This window comes from Chlamydotis macqueenii, chromosome 17 (genome assembly GCF_036417535.1).
Source record: "Chlamydotis macqueenii isolate bChlMac1 chromosome 17, bChlMac1.mat, whole genome shotgun sequence".
Lineage (NCBI taxonomy): Eukaryota > Metazoa > Chordata > Aves > Otidiformes > Otididae > Chlamydotis > Chlamydotis macqueenii.
In genome coordinates this window covers 984,223-999,085 of record NC_141572.1, presented here as the reverse complement: position 1 = coordinate 999,085, position 14,863 = coordinate 984,223, and the positions used below count along the sequence as shown (strand labels likewise).

Below are 14,863 nucleotides of genomic sequence, written 5' to 3'. Positions count from 1 at the left end.
AGTGTTACTCCCACTAAAACGTATATACACTTTGCGTTTCTCTTCCTCTATCCCTGTCTCATGCAAACGAATGAAAACAATGCAAAACTCCTACTCTGGTAACAAAACAATAACACCAGTCACTATCTTGCAGGGAAATATTGTGACTAATCTAACCTCGGCAGCTTTCCCATTCCTCCAAGGAGACCTTGTGAGCACAGCTTATCTCAACTGCCAGAACTCAGCTGCCATGTCCCACCTGCCATAAAATCTTCAAATCTCAGTGTTCCATCTCTTCTGAGTGCTAGTAGGGCTCCCGCGGGAGGATCGGAGTGGATTTCATATCTATGGATATGCCCATCTGCAGCCGTTGTTCTCTGTGCCATGTCTTGACCAAAAATAGCAGATGCCCATGAACAGTCTCTCCCTTAGAAAAACCTTTGATATCAACTCTCCATATTCTCCCCATTCAAAAATGAAACTCTCCAGTGCAGAGGCAAATAACATCTCTTTCTGTAATAAAACCAAGCCTGGAGACTCTTCTGCTCTCCAATACAAGAGTGGCAGCGATATCCTATCAAATACACTGAGCTGCCGCACAGATCTGTAACCAACTGCTCCTATGAACTTACCAGAACTCTACGTTGTCTGAGCTGGCCTCAACGACAAACTACACCACTGCGGGAACGCTCATGCGGCTCAGTCAGTGATACGGAGGCGCTTTGTGTGGGTCACAAGTTCAGTGGTGGCCCATCATATGGAAAAAATGCTTCTTCCCAACCAGGACACGAAGCATTGGCGGTAGATCTCATTTTACTACAGCTTTGAATAGCCTTTTCCTCCAATACCACAGCACATTTGTTATAATGCACTAATATATTAAATAATTTAATCTGATCAAGCAGGTAAATAAATCTGTAGTGCTCCATCTCTGTTCTGTTGTGCAGTCACTGTTTCATGAAAAGCAGCCACTTGCGATGGGAATCCCCACAGTAATTATGCACTAAGAATATTTAACATTTATCATCATGTCTTTCTCGTTAACAGGATTTGTCTCACAAGCACGTACTTTGCTGAACAGCCAGGTACAGCTGCCTGTGACACTTGGTGCCTCTCCGAACAAGCTCTGTAGGAGCCTGGAGGCAACTGAGCGTGAAATTAGACTGATGGAAAATGGAGAAGGTTCCATGATGGCGCCCAAAAAGGAGAGAAGGGTCGATTTTTCTTTGGATCTCTTTTTTTTTTTCCACACATTCTGAGGCTTTTCGAGCTCTTGCTTCGCACCCTCTGGCACTCTTAGTACACAGATAAACCTGGAGGTATGGATTTGAAGGGACATACCTGCTTGCTCAGAAGTCCTTTGGGAAAGGGCTCCCTGAGAGGTGCCAGGATTCCGAGGAGGAGGTGGTGAGGGGTAGGCAAGGCAGGGAAAGGGAGAGAGGGAGGCCATTCTGGAAGGAGAGAGGGGCAGACATAAAAAACGTGACCAGAGGTGCCAGGAGGGGAGAAACCGGGGAACGTGAGGCACCTCGAGGGCTCAGTCCCGAAGGGAAAAGGGAGCGGTTCCGAGGAGCAGGGCGCTCAGGGAGCAGCTGACGGGCGAGGGGCGGAGGAAAGGGGCTTTTAGGGGAAGGGAGGAGAGGCGCGCAGGGGAGCGGCCCCGGGGCGGAGGGTGGAGGAGAGGCGCGGAGGGGAGCGGGCGGCGCGGGAAGCGGGGCGGAGGCGCGAAGCTGCGTTGAACCGCGCAGGGGAGCGGCCGCGTGCGGGGGGCGCGGCGGGAGCCGCCCGGGGGGCGGGGTGTCGGGGGGCACCGCCCGCGCCCGCGGGGCGGCACCGAGGGGCGCCGGGGGAGGAGCGCGGCGGGGGGCGGGCCCGGCGGTGGAGGGAGGGGGGGGGAGGGTGTATTGTTCCTCGCGCGGTGCATGCCGGGCCCGCCTCAGCCCCCAACATGGCGTCGCGCTGTCACCTGTGTGTGTGAGGAGGGAGCGGGACGTGGTGGCTGCGGGCGAGCACGGCGGCTCCCGGAGGTCCCCGCTCCGTTGGCGCCGCGGTGGCAACGCGCCGCTCCTCGCTGCTGCCCACCGCGCTTCGGCTGTCCGGTAGCCAGGCCGCTGGGGATCCCCCTGCCCCCGCCCTGCCCCCGCCATGGGGGGGTAGCGGGACCCGCCTCGCCTCAGCCCTGCGGAGCCCCCCCGCCGTCCGCGCCATGGGGTCCCCGGCGGGCGCCTCGGCGGCGGCGGCCACCGACTCGGCCCAGTGGCTGTCGGTGAAGGAGGAGACCATCTTCCTGCACGACGGGCTGATCCGGGTCACCGACCTGGCCGAGCTGCCCAGCGAGATCGTTGGGGTGGCCGAGCCCGGCGACACCGAGCTGGAGGTGAGCCGGGCCCGCGGCCCCCGCCGAGCCCGGGCAACCCCCACCACGGGGGCGAGGAGGAGGAGGGTGCCCTCGGGGGAGGAGGAACAGTGGCCGTGGAGGTCTGAGGGGCGAGGAGGAGGATGGTGTTATGGCGGGGGGGGTGGGGAGTTGCAGGGAGGATGACTCGGGGAGGATGGGGAGGCCGGGATGGAGAACGGTGGATGCGGATGCAGGGTGAAAGATGTGGGGGTATGGAGCCAGCTGGTATTGAGGCGGTCTGCTTGTTTTAAGTCAATCTAATTTATTTCAAATCGTGATGGAAGTGGAGCTGGGCAGGAGGGTGGTGAGGCGCTGATGAAGATGGAGGGTGAAGTGTTGGTGCTACCTCCTTGTTTTGAATCCGTGGGGTTAGCAATCCGAGCCACCCTCATGTATTTCAAGGTGGCCTTTGACTATTTTTGTTTATGGCTTTTTATCTTTTTGCTGTTACTTTTAGATGGTTTGTAGTTAATCAGCCTGACAGTAAGATGCTTGGGGTACTGGGGTGTCTGGGTGTTTTATTTAGGCTGTTGACAGTGATCGCTATTGAAGAGCCGGGAGGGCAGCTCAGATTTCAATTCCAGCTTTTTACCTTCTCAGAACTGCTGGTGGTTTTGGCTGCAGGCAGATGGTACAGCGGTTTTGTCTTAGGAGGAGACAGCGAAGGACTGAATGTCACGGATTGTAGGTTGCATCTATTTTGTAGACTGCATTTTTTTTTTTTTCCTGTATGCCTCCCTTCTCTTCTTTCACCCCGCCCTCTTCTCCAGCAATGTGGCTTGCAATGACACAGGGTCTTTGTCAGAGGAGCTGAGTGGTGCGAGCTGAGAGGGGATGGTTCAGCAGGAGCTTTATCTGTGTGCTGTGTTAGGTCACAGCCATTTAGGCCGCAAAACCCTTTAGTGAGGCTTTGGCTGCTATCTGGAGTGTTGCTAAGAAGAACCCGTGAGCCAGGCTTGCAGTTCTGACAACGTCGTTCGCCTTGTGACGTGAAGTCTTTATGCTGTTTGTAAAAACTTCCCATAGCCTTATCTAAGGAAAGATATTTTTTGCTGAACGTGCATTTCCTTTTCTGTGTGATGTGACCCTGGGGATTGGGATGATAGTATTAACCGCTCCCATTAAATGGATATTGGCAAATATCACGTAAACAGGAAAAGAGAGACTTTTAAGGTGTGTGACTTAGCTCTATCTGTATAAATATGGAATGATTCTCCCTTGTGATCGGAGTCTGCTCTGGCGTTCAATGCAGCTTGTATTCAATAAAATATTTCAATTCCACTACATGGTTCTAGAAGCAGCATTGAGTCTAATAACTGTGTTAGAAAAATACATGCTCCCACAGCATTATTTGTGTTATATTGTAATAAAAGAGGTTATCCTTTAAAAAAAAAAACACAAAAAAACAAACCCAAACCAAACTTTATTTATAAGAACTTGCAAGCTAGACCAGAGTTATGTTCCAGCATGAAACTTGACACACAGCTTCACCTAACAAACACTTTAGTTCTGGAGAATATTTTGTTAGTGCTAGGAATGTCTATGAAACTATAATTATTTGGGGGAGATGGAGATGGAATTAGTGATACTCTCTCTTCACCTTTATTACGCTTTTCACCGATCCAGTGCCATTAATTCACATATTTTTTTTTGCATTTCGGGCATTTTTTTTTCCGTTGTGCACGTTTGCAGTGTGAAACCTTAAAATAAATAGATAGAACTTTTTGCTATGGTACTCATTTTGATTTACACTCTTAAGTCACTGAATATTTAAGCATTTTAATTTTATTTTTTTAAATTTCCTTTTACTGGAAGAATTGATGACCACAAATGACTTTTTTTTTTTTTTTTTTAAGATCTTGTTGTGAAATAGTTTTCAGTATTGAGGAGGGAGGTTTAAAAAAAGTGAAATTTGAAGTGTTGTACATATAAGTTATTTAGCTCATAACTTTTCTCTGCCTTTTTTTTTTTGTCAGTGTTGTTTTAAATAAAGAGCTACCTTGGCAAACTGGAATGGCTTTGAGGAGCCATTTTGTGGAAATAGGTGCATGTATCTTATTGAAGTGTGGCCATGCAATCGACTAATACTCTGAATAGCTAATTTGCACTTTCTACTCCTAATTGTAATGTAATAAATATATTTGAAAGTGGTCCAAATAGAAATCTCTTGGGATATGTTATTGGACAAGGGTAGGAGATGCTGCAGCTGCTGCTTTGATTAGTAAACTTCCTTAACACACTTCTTGTGCTTCATCAGTGATGGTCAGAACCCTGCCTGAATTTCTGATATGAGATGCTTAATTAAAAAATGTAATATACTTAAATAGAGGGGTGTTTTTTGGGGAGGGGAAGTATCATTCTGGTCTGTTTTGTTTAAATATCCCTTTAAAGAGCTTGTTGGCGAATAATGTCCATGTATTTGGTTGTGTTTCCTTTGTCCTTCTGTTCAAAGGTTTTGTCTATTTATAAGAAGAAAAGCAGAGGAAAAAAAATGTTGTAGTACTGGTATTATGCCTAGAAAGGCTTATGAAAATTTATTATTTTGTTATTTTATTTATTTTTTGCATATTTATATACCTGTGTGTATATGAGTATTGTTTTTCTCTTAAGTTACGAAAGTGTCAACATTCTCTTTCATGTGAAGGTAGCTTGTTCTAGGAGTATCTTTAGGTTTAAAGAATGTGGAGGTTTTGTTTTGTTTTTATTTTTTTGCGTGATGTAAATGATGTATGCCAACTTCTTAGACTGTCTATCAGCATATTTACAAAGAATATGTATTACCAAAAAGAAAGGGGGCACATTTTTTTTGTTATTCCATGGAATTTTGTAATGATGTGCGTATAAAAGCTGCTTCTGGTATGGATTCCCCAATAAAATCTTCTAGTCAAGAGACCTAGATTAGTTAGCAATTATGCAAGCCTTTGCACTCTTATTTTAAAGCCTTTCGTACAGAGAAATTACTTTCAAAGTGCAAAGTCTTCTGCTTCTTGGAGACAACCCTGTGTGACTAACAACTAAAGATGTTGCCATGACATTTAGTCCAGCCTCTGCCCTGGATGTCAATGCCTGCACGGGAGGGACAGCTTAATGGAAGATGAGCTGTTCTTTAATGTGCCACGATGGAAACTGCAGCACTTCCAGCATCCTGTGACCCCTGGGAGCGGGGCAAGAGGTATGTCTGAAGGTCGAGGTCACGTGAACTGTGTAGTTTTAATCTGCCCGTACACCAGGGTCAACATGCTGAGGCTGAGGAGAGCGCCAGCAATCTAAGTTGATGTGTTAACCCTTGGTAGCTTAGTAAGAAGGGCGGTGCTGAACAGTGGCTGTGCGCACAGACTGCGTCGTAGCCATCTGATGGCAGAAAAGCATTCACTTGTATCTAGGCAGTTCAGTTTGGTTGACATACATTACCGTTGTAATCCCTTCTACTTGAGGAGGCCTTCTTTCTGATCTTCAAATTTGTGGCTGATATTTTCATTAACTTTAAATTTGCAGTATCAGCAGTTTTTCAGCTAAATAGTGATAGACTCAGTCATATATATATATATATTTTTCCCCACAAGGAAATAAGTGGGAAAAAAGACAAATCTTCAATGTATAGTCACAGTATGAAGTAGAACAGCATTATGTGTCACTCACCTTAACTTGTAAGCGCTCACGTTTTACATAACAGCCTAACAGAGATAATAGTCATTTGGATATCTGTTCTTGCTGCTCTCCTGCATTAATCGGAAAAGTTCTAAATACCTGATTTTTATTTTTTTTTTTTCTTTAATATATTTTTAAGATGAAGCTAGAAATGTAGCTCCTACCTCAGTAGCTGTCTGGATCATGTATGCATCTGTCCTCATCTGATGTTTTGACTCTTGTCAAGCTCTGTTGTAGGACAGAGTATGGCATGCCACTGGGCAGCTGCTGCTATGCATTGCAGATATGTATTTTTAATCAAATTTACATGTAAAAAATAATAATAATTTTTTAAAAGGCAGTTTCCTTTCCCATTCCCCCCAGTATGGTCTGGGCTAGCCCTCTAGGGAGAAGTTGAATATCTGAAGTCCAGTGCTGTTTTAACGGGATGTGCCAATCCTGTGGCTAACTCATGTTTTCTGTCAAAATGATTTAGCCTTGAAGGTACGTGCTAAACTTGAAACTTTCACCCATTTTCCTGGCGGACTAGAAGAAACATTCTCTGTGATTAGCTAGGTCAGTGCTTCCCAGGTCTTTCTGGTTGTGACCTTACTTCCATCTACAAGCTTCACCTCTGTCGAGAGAAAAAATCCCTAATGCCAGCATAAACCATTTAATTTTTGGGGAAGTGGATGACCCTTCTTGAGATTATGACCTCTAGCTTGGGAGCTGCTGATCCAGGCTTGTACGTCAGGCTTGTAACTGTCCCAGTCCTGCCTTTTGCATCCCCTTCCCCCTCAGTATTGCACTTTGAGAGTGTTTATAGCTTTCAGAGTAATACCAGATGAAGCTGGTTCTTGAAGTTAGTTCTGCAGAGGAAGATAACCTTACAAATGTGAGCCTTCGCTGTTACTTTTGCACAGGAACTGCTGGCATTCTTTCGGGCGTTGCTGTAAGTCTCTCACTTGCCTTCTGAGAGGACTCCGAAATCTTCATTGCCTTCCTTTTAAGCTCACTTTCATTAGATAATCTGTGTAAGCCACCAATATTGTGGGATTTAATCTCCAGCAGAGTTGCTGTTGTTACCATCAGTTGTCATGAAATAACCTGTTTGAATTTATTAAACTTCTACAATAGAGACTACCATACTCCTGGCTTTTTATCTTTTAAAGTCATGTTCTAGTTATCCTAGTAGAGAAATACTAGAAAACTTCTTCTAAAGGTTGATTTTGCAAACATGTTTCCCAAACATAGTTCTTACTACCAGTTACAGTTCAGTGATTTGCACTCTCAGATGTTTAAATGACAAATATATTTCTTTACCTTTCGCAGACATTTTCATCTATTACTTAAATATAGCCGAGTAAATATTTTAGTAAACAAATCAACAAATGAAGAAACAATACTTTCTTTTATAGCATTTTTTGTGTGTGTTTACACCTTGTGTCTACTCTGATTCATCTTGGATATTAAGGTTATTTGGAAAATGTGTAAAGTTACAAAAAAAATTGTTTGGTACGGTATTGTGTATATGGTGGAAGATACAGGTTTCTCAGGGCTTCTTTCTGAGCGAGAAAGTAGGTTTCTAATGCTTTCACAAGGGGAAAATAGTTCATGCTTTTAGCTGAGCTGTTAAAAAGCGGTGCTGCTATCTACAGGATTATGAATCAGTAGAGGCTTTCAATGGGGTGATATAGTTAAAATTTCTTGGACCAGAAAAAAATCAGAACAATCTTGAAACTTGTAGTTTTCAGCTGCAATGCTAAAAGCCTAATGTGAAGTATGCAGCAGCTCCTAAGAACCTATAAAATTTCAGTCTCTAAAACATCAAGAAGAATATGTTTGCATGTATTTATATATTTTACAAACACACAGGCGTATCAAACAAAAAGCCTTATAGAGGGTTTGGAAAAATGTTTTAAAAGAAATCAAGGCAGTGTTTGCATTAAGACAGCTTCCTACTGTGTGTCTTCAGAAATTGCCGTAAGCAGAAACGCTGTTACCCAGCAGAGCAACAGAAAGTGGAGGACTAGGAGTGTGTATGCAATGTTGTTTGTGCGAGCAGTTTAAATTTTGATGTGTGTTTCAACTTTCAGAGTACCTTAAAACTGCCAGTTCTGGTATTTCTCTTACAGAATTGTCTGTAAATCCCATAATTCAGTCTTTTTAACATTATTTTATTTGTATTTGTATAGACAAAAGAACCAAGTAAGCAAGTGATGCTCCCTGTATGTTAACTTTGTGGTACAAGAGGAATGACCTTAGAGCCGTAACGTGGTCTTGAAAGTAACGTAGTTAATATTTTTCATGTCAATATTGGAGATATCTTATGATTTTTGAGGTTGTTTCTGTTGTTCTGCATGGTTTATTCCTCCTGTGAGATGGGAATAATATTTATTTAATACTCAGGGGGGTATTACAGATCTAATTGATATTGGTAAGTGTACCACCATCTTCAATAAGTTGTTCTCGTTATGTGTGAAGTTCAGCCAATTTAATTATGTAGAGAAAAAATTAAATGGTATTTTGGAGATATAAAGGCTTTCACTTGCAATACGTAACTTGAGGAGAAAATACACCTTTGTGAACAACTTCATTGCTCTTCAATTCCCTGTGTAGCAGAATTAAAACTGATCAATGAAACCAGTATGTTCAGCCGGAGACTGTAGTTTAAGCTGGTACACTGGGAGAGCTGTTACAAAAAGCCCTTGTTCACGTCTGTCATTGGCCGTGCATTTTCTTTCTCTTCCATTCTACTTCTTTCCATTCTAGCTGTTGTTCCACACCAGTGAACTGGTCTAACAAAAAACCTAGCTTTAGAAAAAAAAAAGGAGTAGGCGTCAGTTGTGAGAATGCGGGCACTACTGCCAGCACTAGGGAGAGGACAAGGGGGCAGGAATTTTAGCCAGAGGAGAAAGCTGCCTTTTAGTGGCAGCTCACTTTTAAATCTACTTAATGTGGTCTTAAAACCTCAGGCTAAAACTCTGTATAGTTTAGTGTGTCTTAATTGTAGCATTTCAAGTATTTACTATTGGTAGAGAAACGCTTTCCCCTAGTAATAGCGGATGCCAGTGACTACTTTCTGCAGCAGCATTGGCAAAAATATCATTTAGTGGGAAGAAATACTTGATTCACGTCATGTAGTGGGGGGAAACAGGGCAAAAGTTGGATATAGCAGAGAAGATGACATCCTCCCCATAGCTGGTCATCTAAAACTAGATACCTTTTGTGGCTCTCAGTGTTGAAGCAGATGTCAATGACCAATTAGGGTGATTGAACTTTGGATTGACATTTTCTAATTAAAATGTTTATTAAAATGAATTTTAAATGTTAAACAAGGAAATAATATTTAAGAACAAGCTACTGGTAAATTAAAATAATGGCAATTGAACTTCTCACTAACACAATTTTTAGTTATATGTAACTTCAGGGTATTAAGCGTGAGACTCTGAAAATCAAAACTTCAGAGGTAGTCCTTGCTGACTAAAATTAGCCAAAGTTGGGAAATAGGTAATGATCACAGTCACAGTGTATAAACTGTAGTTTCAAAGTGACTGAAGATTCTCGTTTGCAAAAAGTGTCAGTGATGTTTACCCTACTTACAAAATCAGATAGAAAAAAAATTTTTAAAAAACAATGTTGTTTTGTTTCTTCCCCAAATTCTAGTCTCTCAGTGACACTAGAATGACTTGGTTACATTAGAATTACAATTTTTGCACCGACACTGTATGGGGGTTTTTGTTCATTAGAAGATATTCTTTAAAACTTTACATTTCTATTATAAAGATTTTTTTTTTCTTAATATTTACTGATTGTTCCTAAAGAAAATGTTAACATGTCTTATCTGAAAGCAGAAATGGAACTATTTAAACTCTGCCAATGTACATAATGTAGACAGACTTTAAATTTTCTTTTAATTCTTTTTACATTTGTCTTTATAAAATGACGGAGTTATTTTAACTGCTGCTGAGCATCTTAACTCTGTCATGTCCTTGTTTCGCAGTGTATTACTCTGCGTTGTTTTGTAGCTTGGCGAGTTATCTTTTGCTAATTCTGAATGTGATCTGTACATACGGATTTTGTTTAGCATTCTTCCTTTAAGCATATGTTTGTGGTTTTAGCTTGATGGTGTTCTGTTAAGCTGCTATTTCTGTTAGAGATTGTCTTTTGAGGTGCAAGTAGATACTTGGGTAACTTGTTTTCTGGCGAAGCAGTGGGATTGTTACATCTTTTTCATCCTCTTGGATTCCCTTTAAGCCTTGTTAGTAAAAAATGATTGGTGCTGTGAAGAGATTGATTATTTAGTGGTTCAGGTGACTGCTTGTAACGTGCCAGCTTTTGGTTGTCTGCCTGTGAGATCTCCCCAAGTGTTGTATCGCTAAATACAGAGGCAAGGTGCCCAAATACCCCTCATAAAAGAATGCTGGAAATCAGTCCTAAATCAGGGTTCAAACTGAAGTGTAATACTGAGGCACCGAGAAGGCAGGGGGAAAGGGAATTTTCCCTCTTGCTGAATGAGGAATAGTTGTTCAGTGAAGTATTGGAGGGGACAGCTTGAGTAACAGGCATGTGCGTCTGCAGGGGAATAAATCTGTGCTCGTTTTAACAAAGAATGGTCAGATCTTCTGGATAGGAAAAGAATAAACTAATTTGGGAAGAAGGATTAATTTTTTGCTGGGGGATTTAAAAAGGGAGATTTGGCAGTGTACTCCAGCTTTTATAGCCTGAGGCACCCATCTTTAGTGGGTGCAGCCTCGGGCAGAAGGTGTTGGGAATGGCAGCCTCCCACATGTGCCAGGAAGGTCTGCGGTAAATCAGCTGGGTAGAGGATGGGGAAGATCTGATTCAATCTTAGTACAAGTCATTTTAGCATAGATTTTCTGTTTCCTTTCTTCACCCGTGTATTTTATAAACACTGGTAGTTGTATTGTCTATTTCAGAGTTTTTGAATAAATGTGGTGGTTTTTTTTCCTTGCATTTCATTTTAACTTGCTTTGACTTCAGACAGCTTCAAGATAACAAGCTTTGCCTGAAGATATGAGGAAACTAGTCGGTGTGCTGAGGAAACCTTGGCAAGGGCTGTGGTTCCTTTGTGAAGTCTATTTAGACTCTCCAAAGGGAAGCAGTATGTGTAGTGTGGACCAAGTGAGCTCTCTCATTCGCGTTGGGTTAGAAATAGAGGTGTGTTGCTAACCAGTGAGAACCAGAATGGTTCCGTGGTGTGCAGCAAGGTCTTAGGAGTCTATCTGAACTCTGAAAACTCCCGAGTTGCTTGTCACTGCCAGTCACTGTGAAAATTTGGTCTTGGAGGTAGCTGTGAGTACTTATCTGTAGTCAGTAAATGTCTTTTGATGAAAACAGACTTTAACAAAATATTCTGAAGATTCCTGTACAGCAGATGATCTTACACCATTCTCCGAATATCCTGTTGTTTTCTGGAAGTGCAAATGACTTAGACCTTCAGATCGCATTGAATGGTTAAGTTTTTTTCACTGGTTCCATAAGCTGTGTATGAAAACAAGATGATGTAAATTGCTTTATTCTCAAAAACCTACGTCCAATTTTGGAACTGTCTTCTAAATATGTTGAATCTAGGATACTTAATGTATCGTTAACCCAAATTAGTGCATGTTTCCTTTATGAAAGACCAAAGCAAAACACTCCTGACAGTTCCGGACAGACCATGCTATGCTTGTAAAGCAAATTATAAACTCTGAGATCAGTGAGAAAATAAAACTTCAGTAGGAAAAGACTTTTCATCAGCATATCTGCAAATATTTGACACTGACTTCTTGTCTTGATTTATACAAGACAGACTCGGAGACGTAGGGCAGTATTAAAGACAAAAAAATCCATCTTCCTGGTAGACTGTGGGACCTGAGGAACAAGAGCAGGTAACAGTGCGGCTAGTTTTCCTAAGTGTACCTTCAGTTGGACCCTAATGAGTGACAAAATTTGCAAGGTTAAATTATATCCAAAATGCAGGCCTTTCTGCAACAATTTGCTTACAGTTTTGTTGGTGAGAACCTACCAAACTTAACCTTGGTTGAAAAAACATTCATCAGTTGCAACTGGAATTCAGGCTTTGGTTGCATTTGCAATTTGGCTGAAATAAAGCAATTCCCATGTGTTTGAATATTTAAACCTTCTGCTTGCTGTTACGTACTGGGTACAAATTTGGTTCAAGGTCCACACAAGGTTGTACAAAGTTTGTGAATTAAACATGGTAGTATACTTACAATTTAGATGGGCACCACTTTTTGAAATACGTGGCGTGATTTGCAGGGTTCCACTGTGTTTATGGGGAGAAGACTGTAGGCAGCTCTGCCCCGAACCATAATCTAAAAGGGAAAGCCAACCAAACATACCACAACTTGTCTCTCAAGGTGAAAACATTAATTCTGTTTTTCTGCAGCTTGCCATCGCTTGGTTGAAGATCCATCATGTATTTAGGTTAGTTCAAGAAAGTCAAAAGCAAGCTGGTTTAGAAAGTTTTAGATTGCGTCTGTAATCGCAAACAATTAAACTTATTTTGCAGACAATAGAACACACAAACTGATACGAGATAGTTATTTTGAGTGTAAACTGTGTTGTTCAGGGATTAATGTTCTTAATCTCTTTGAATAAATTAATTAAAAGAGGTTCTTGAGTTTTAAGGAGCTCAGTACTAACATTGATTCAAGTGTAGTTATTGTGGGAATTACTTGAAAGTAAACTTTTCATGATTCTAACGGTAAGTGTTCTACTGAAAAGCTGTTTCATTGACTTTAGTAATGGTGTTTGTAGAAATGGCAGATGTGATTTGTCCTGAAGCGTTTTATCAAGCTGTTCAAAATTGTACAATTAGACATAAATGTCTATTTCATATTCTGAATGAATACAAATTGCAGACTACTGCCTGCAATTAAAAAAAAAAGCAAAAAAAAAAACCAACCCAAAAACCAAATATATGAAATTATCCATTGCGTCTCTTATCTCTCACATTCACCTTCCTTTTTTTTTTTTTTTTTTTTTTTTTTTTTTTTTTTTTTTTTTTTTTTTTTTAAATTAGATCAGGGAAGCATAGCTTTACAGCATAAAGATGGGCCAAAGTGAGTGTGTTTGGGGGTGGATGAGATGAGGAATTGTGGCACGCAAGCAGAATCCCTTTGCACACTGGATCCGAAGTATCAGAAGCTGTTTGGCTCATTGCTTTCCTTGAGGTTGCCATACCTGGAGTGACTTTGCTGATCTCAACTGTTGTTGTATGCTGTAGGGAAAAAAAGTTGACTGTAAATTACTGAAAATTTTGAGTTCTTTCAAGTCCCGGCCTAGGTACTAACCCATAAATATGTTTTTCTGTCATGATTTTCTTGTTTTCTGTTGTTCCAGCTTTGTCTCCAATTTTACTTAGAAGTGGCAAAAAGACCTCTTTCTTCTGTCTGAAATGGTGATGATGAGACTTTTAGATTTTAAGACTACGGCAGCAACTGGAAATATTTTGAGAAAGATGTAGTGAAGCACAGTATGATAAAATTGAGGAGGGAAAAAAACAGGGGAGGGAGAGCATGTAACAACCCTTGGTTCATGTTAGAGAACTGATTGGTTGGTTTGTTTGAAAAGCTGTAAAACTGGAACATGTACTTTCTTATTACAAAATACTGTTGATCTGTTAGTTTCCATAGAAGGGCTCTAAACTCAGCCCCTGGGACCTTCCACTGCCTCAGTCCTTTTGAAGCTTTTAGCAAAATTACCTTGATTACAAAAAAAAAACAACAAAACAAACTCCAGGGGAGGCAAATCTTGATTTTCAAAGATACTATTTTGTATGTATTTTTCTTTACAATCTGTATTATTGTTATTTTAACATCACGATTGAAAGTATAAAAATCTCTGTCAGTAACCCCCACATCTAGGCTTCAGTGGCATTGCTGACTCAACAATGACAGACTCCGTACCACTTGCATGCTCTTTGGCCTCCAGTCTAACTTTATTAATACAAAAAAAAAAAAAAAAATCCCCCAATCTGTTGTAGAGGACAGCTGATCTAGAAATCGTAGTACAAGCATACATTACTTCCCGCCCCCCCACTTAAGAAAAAGAAAACCTGTATAAATACCAACTTTTTCCCTTCTTTCAGATACTGACGTTTGAGACCAAGAATCCAACGGAGCTGGCTGAGCGTTTACGATCTGTGTGTGGAAACCAGAGCAATGCTTATGCTCGGCTGCTGGAGTACCGCCTAAACGCTTTGCGTGGACTCTGGAATGCCCAGCGCCAACTAGCCTTGGAGGAGCAGCACGACCGGGAGAGCTCGGGGGATGAGGAAGCGCTGGCCTTGCTCAAGCGTCAAGGCTTGTTGCAGCAGCCTGAGCAGGCACCATTTACTTCACGAATGGGGCTTCTGTTGGTCTTTCCCCTCATTCAGTCTCAAAGTAGAACAGACCCTTCTCTGTGTAATATAACTGCTGAGGTGCTACTGAATTGCCTTCGAGACTGCCAGCCTTTGAGCTTGACTAAGGAACCAGCTGACTGTCTTAATGGAATAGAGTCTTTACTGTGCTCCTGGCTGGAAGACACTTCTGCTTCAGGCCAACAGATTCCATATAAGCAAAAGGAAAATGCTGCTGCTGCCCTAGTTGCCTTGGCTTGTGCAAGGTAAGAGAACTACACTGAAATGACATGTTGTGGTTGACATTGGTACCAAGACTTTATGTAATGGTGTGACTGTTGCTACTAATTTTTGGTTTACATTAGTCCTTTTCTTTTTAATCTTTAAATATTGGTTTGGAAAGGGTGAAACTGATCAGCTAAGCATTTATTTTTTGGCATGTGTTTACCATATGTAAAAACAGAAGGATCTAGGTTCGAAGTGCCCCT

The 14,863-nt window shown here is 41.8% G+C and overlaps 1 protein-coding gene across 3 annotated transcripts in view; it reads left to right on the top strand.

Annotated features, from left to right (window-relative positions):
* Positions 1-2,185: 2,185 nt before the first annotated feature.
* The window catches only part of HECTD4 (HECT domain E3 ubiquitin protein ligase 4), a 75,155-nt gene continuing 62,477 nt past the window's right edge, over positions 2,186-14,863 (top strand). For all 3 annotated transcript variants that reach the window (XR_015260489.1, XM_086761907.1, XM_086761906.1), the window contains exons 1-2: positions 2,186-2,356; positions 14,124-14,641. Coding sequence is in view for 2 of the 3 variants with exons in the window: in XM_086761907.1 (XP_086618033.1) it covers positions 2,186-2,356; positions 14,124-14,641 (689 nt within the window). In the remaining variant the exon portion in view is untranslated. The remainder of the gene's footprint in view (positions 2,357-14,123; positions 14,642-14,863) is intronic.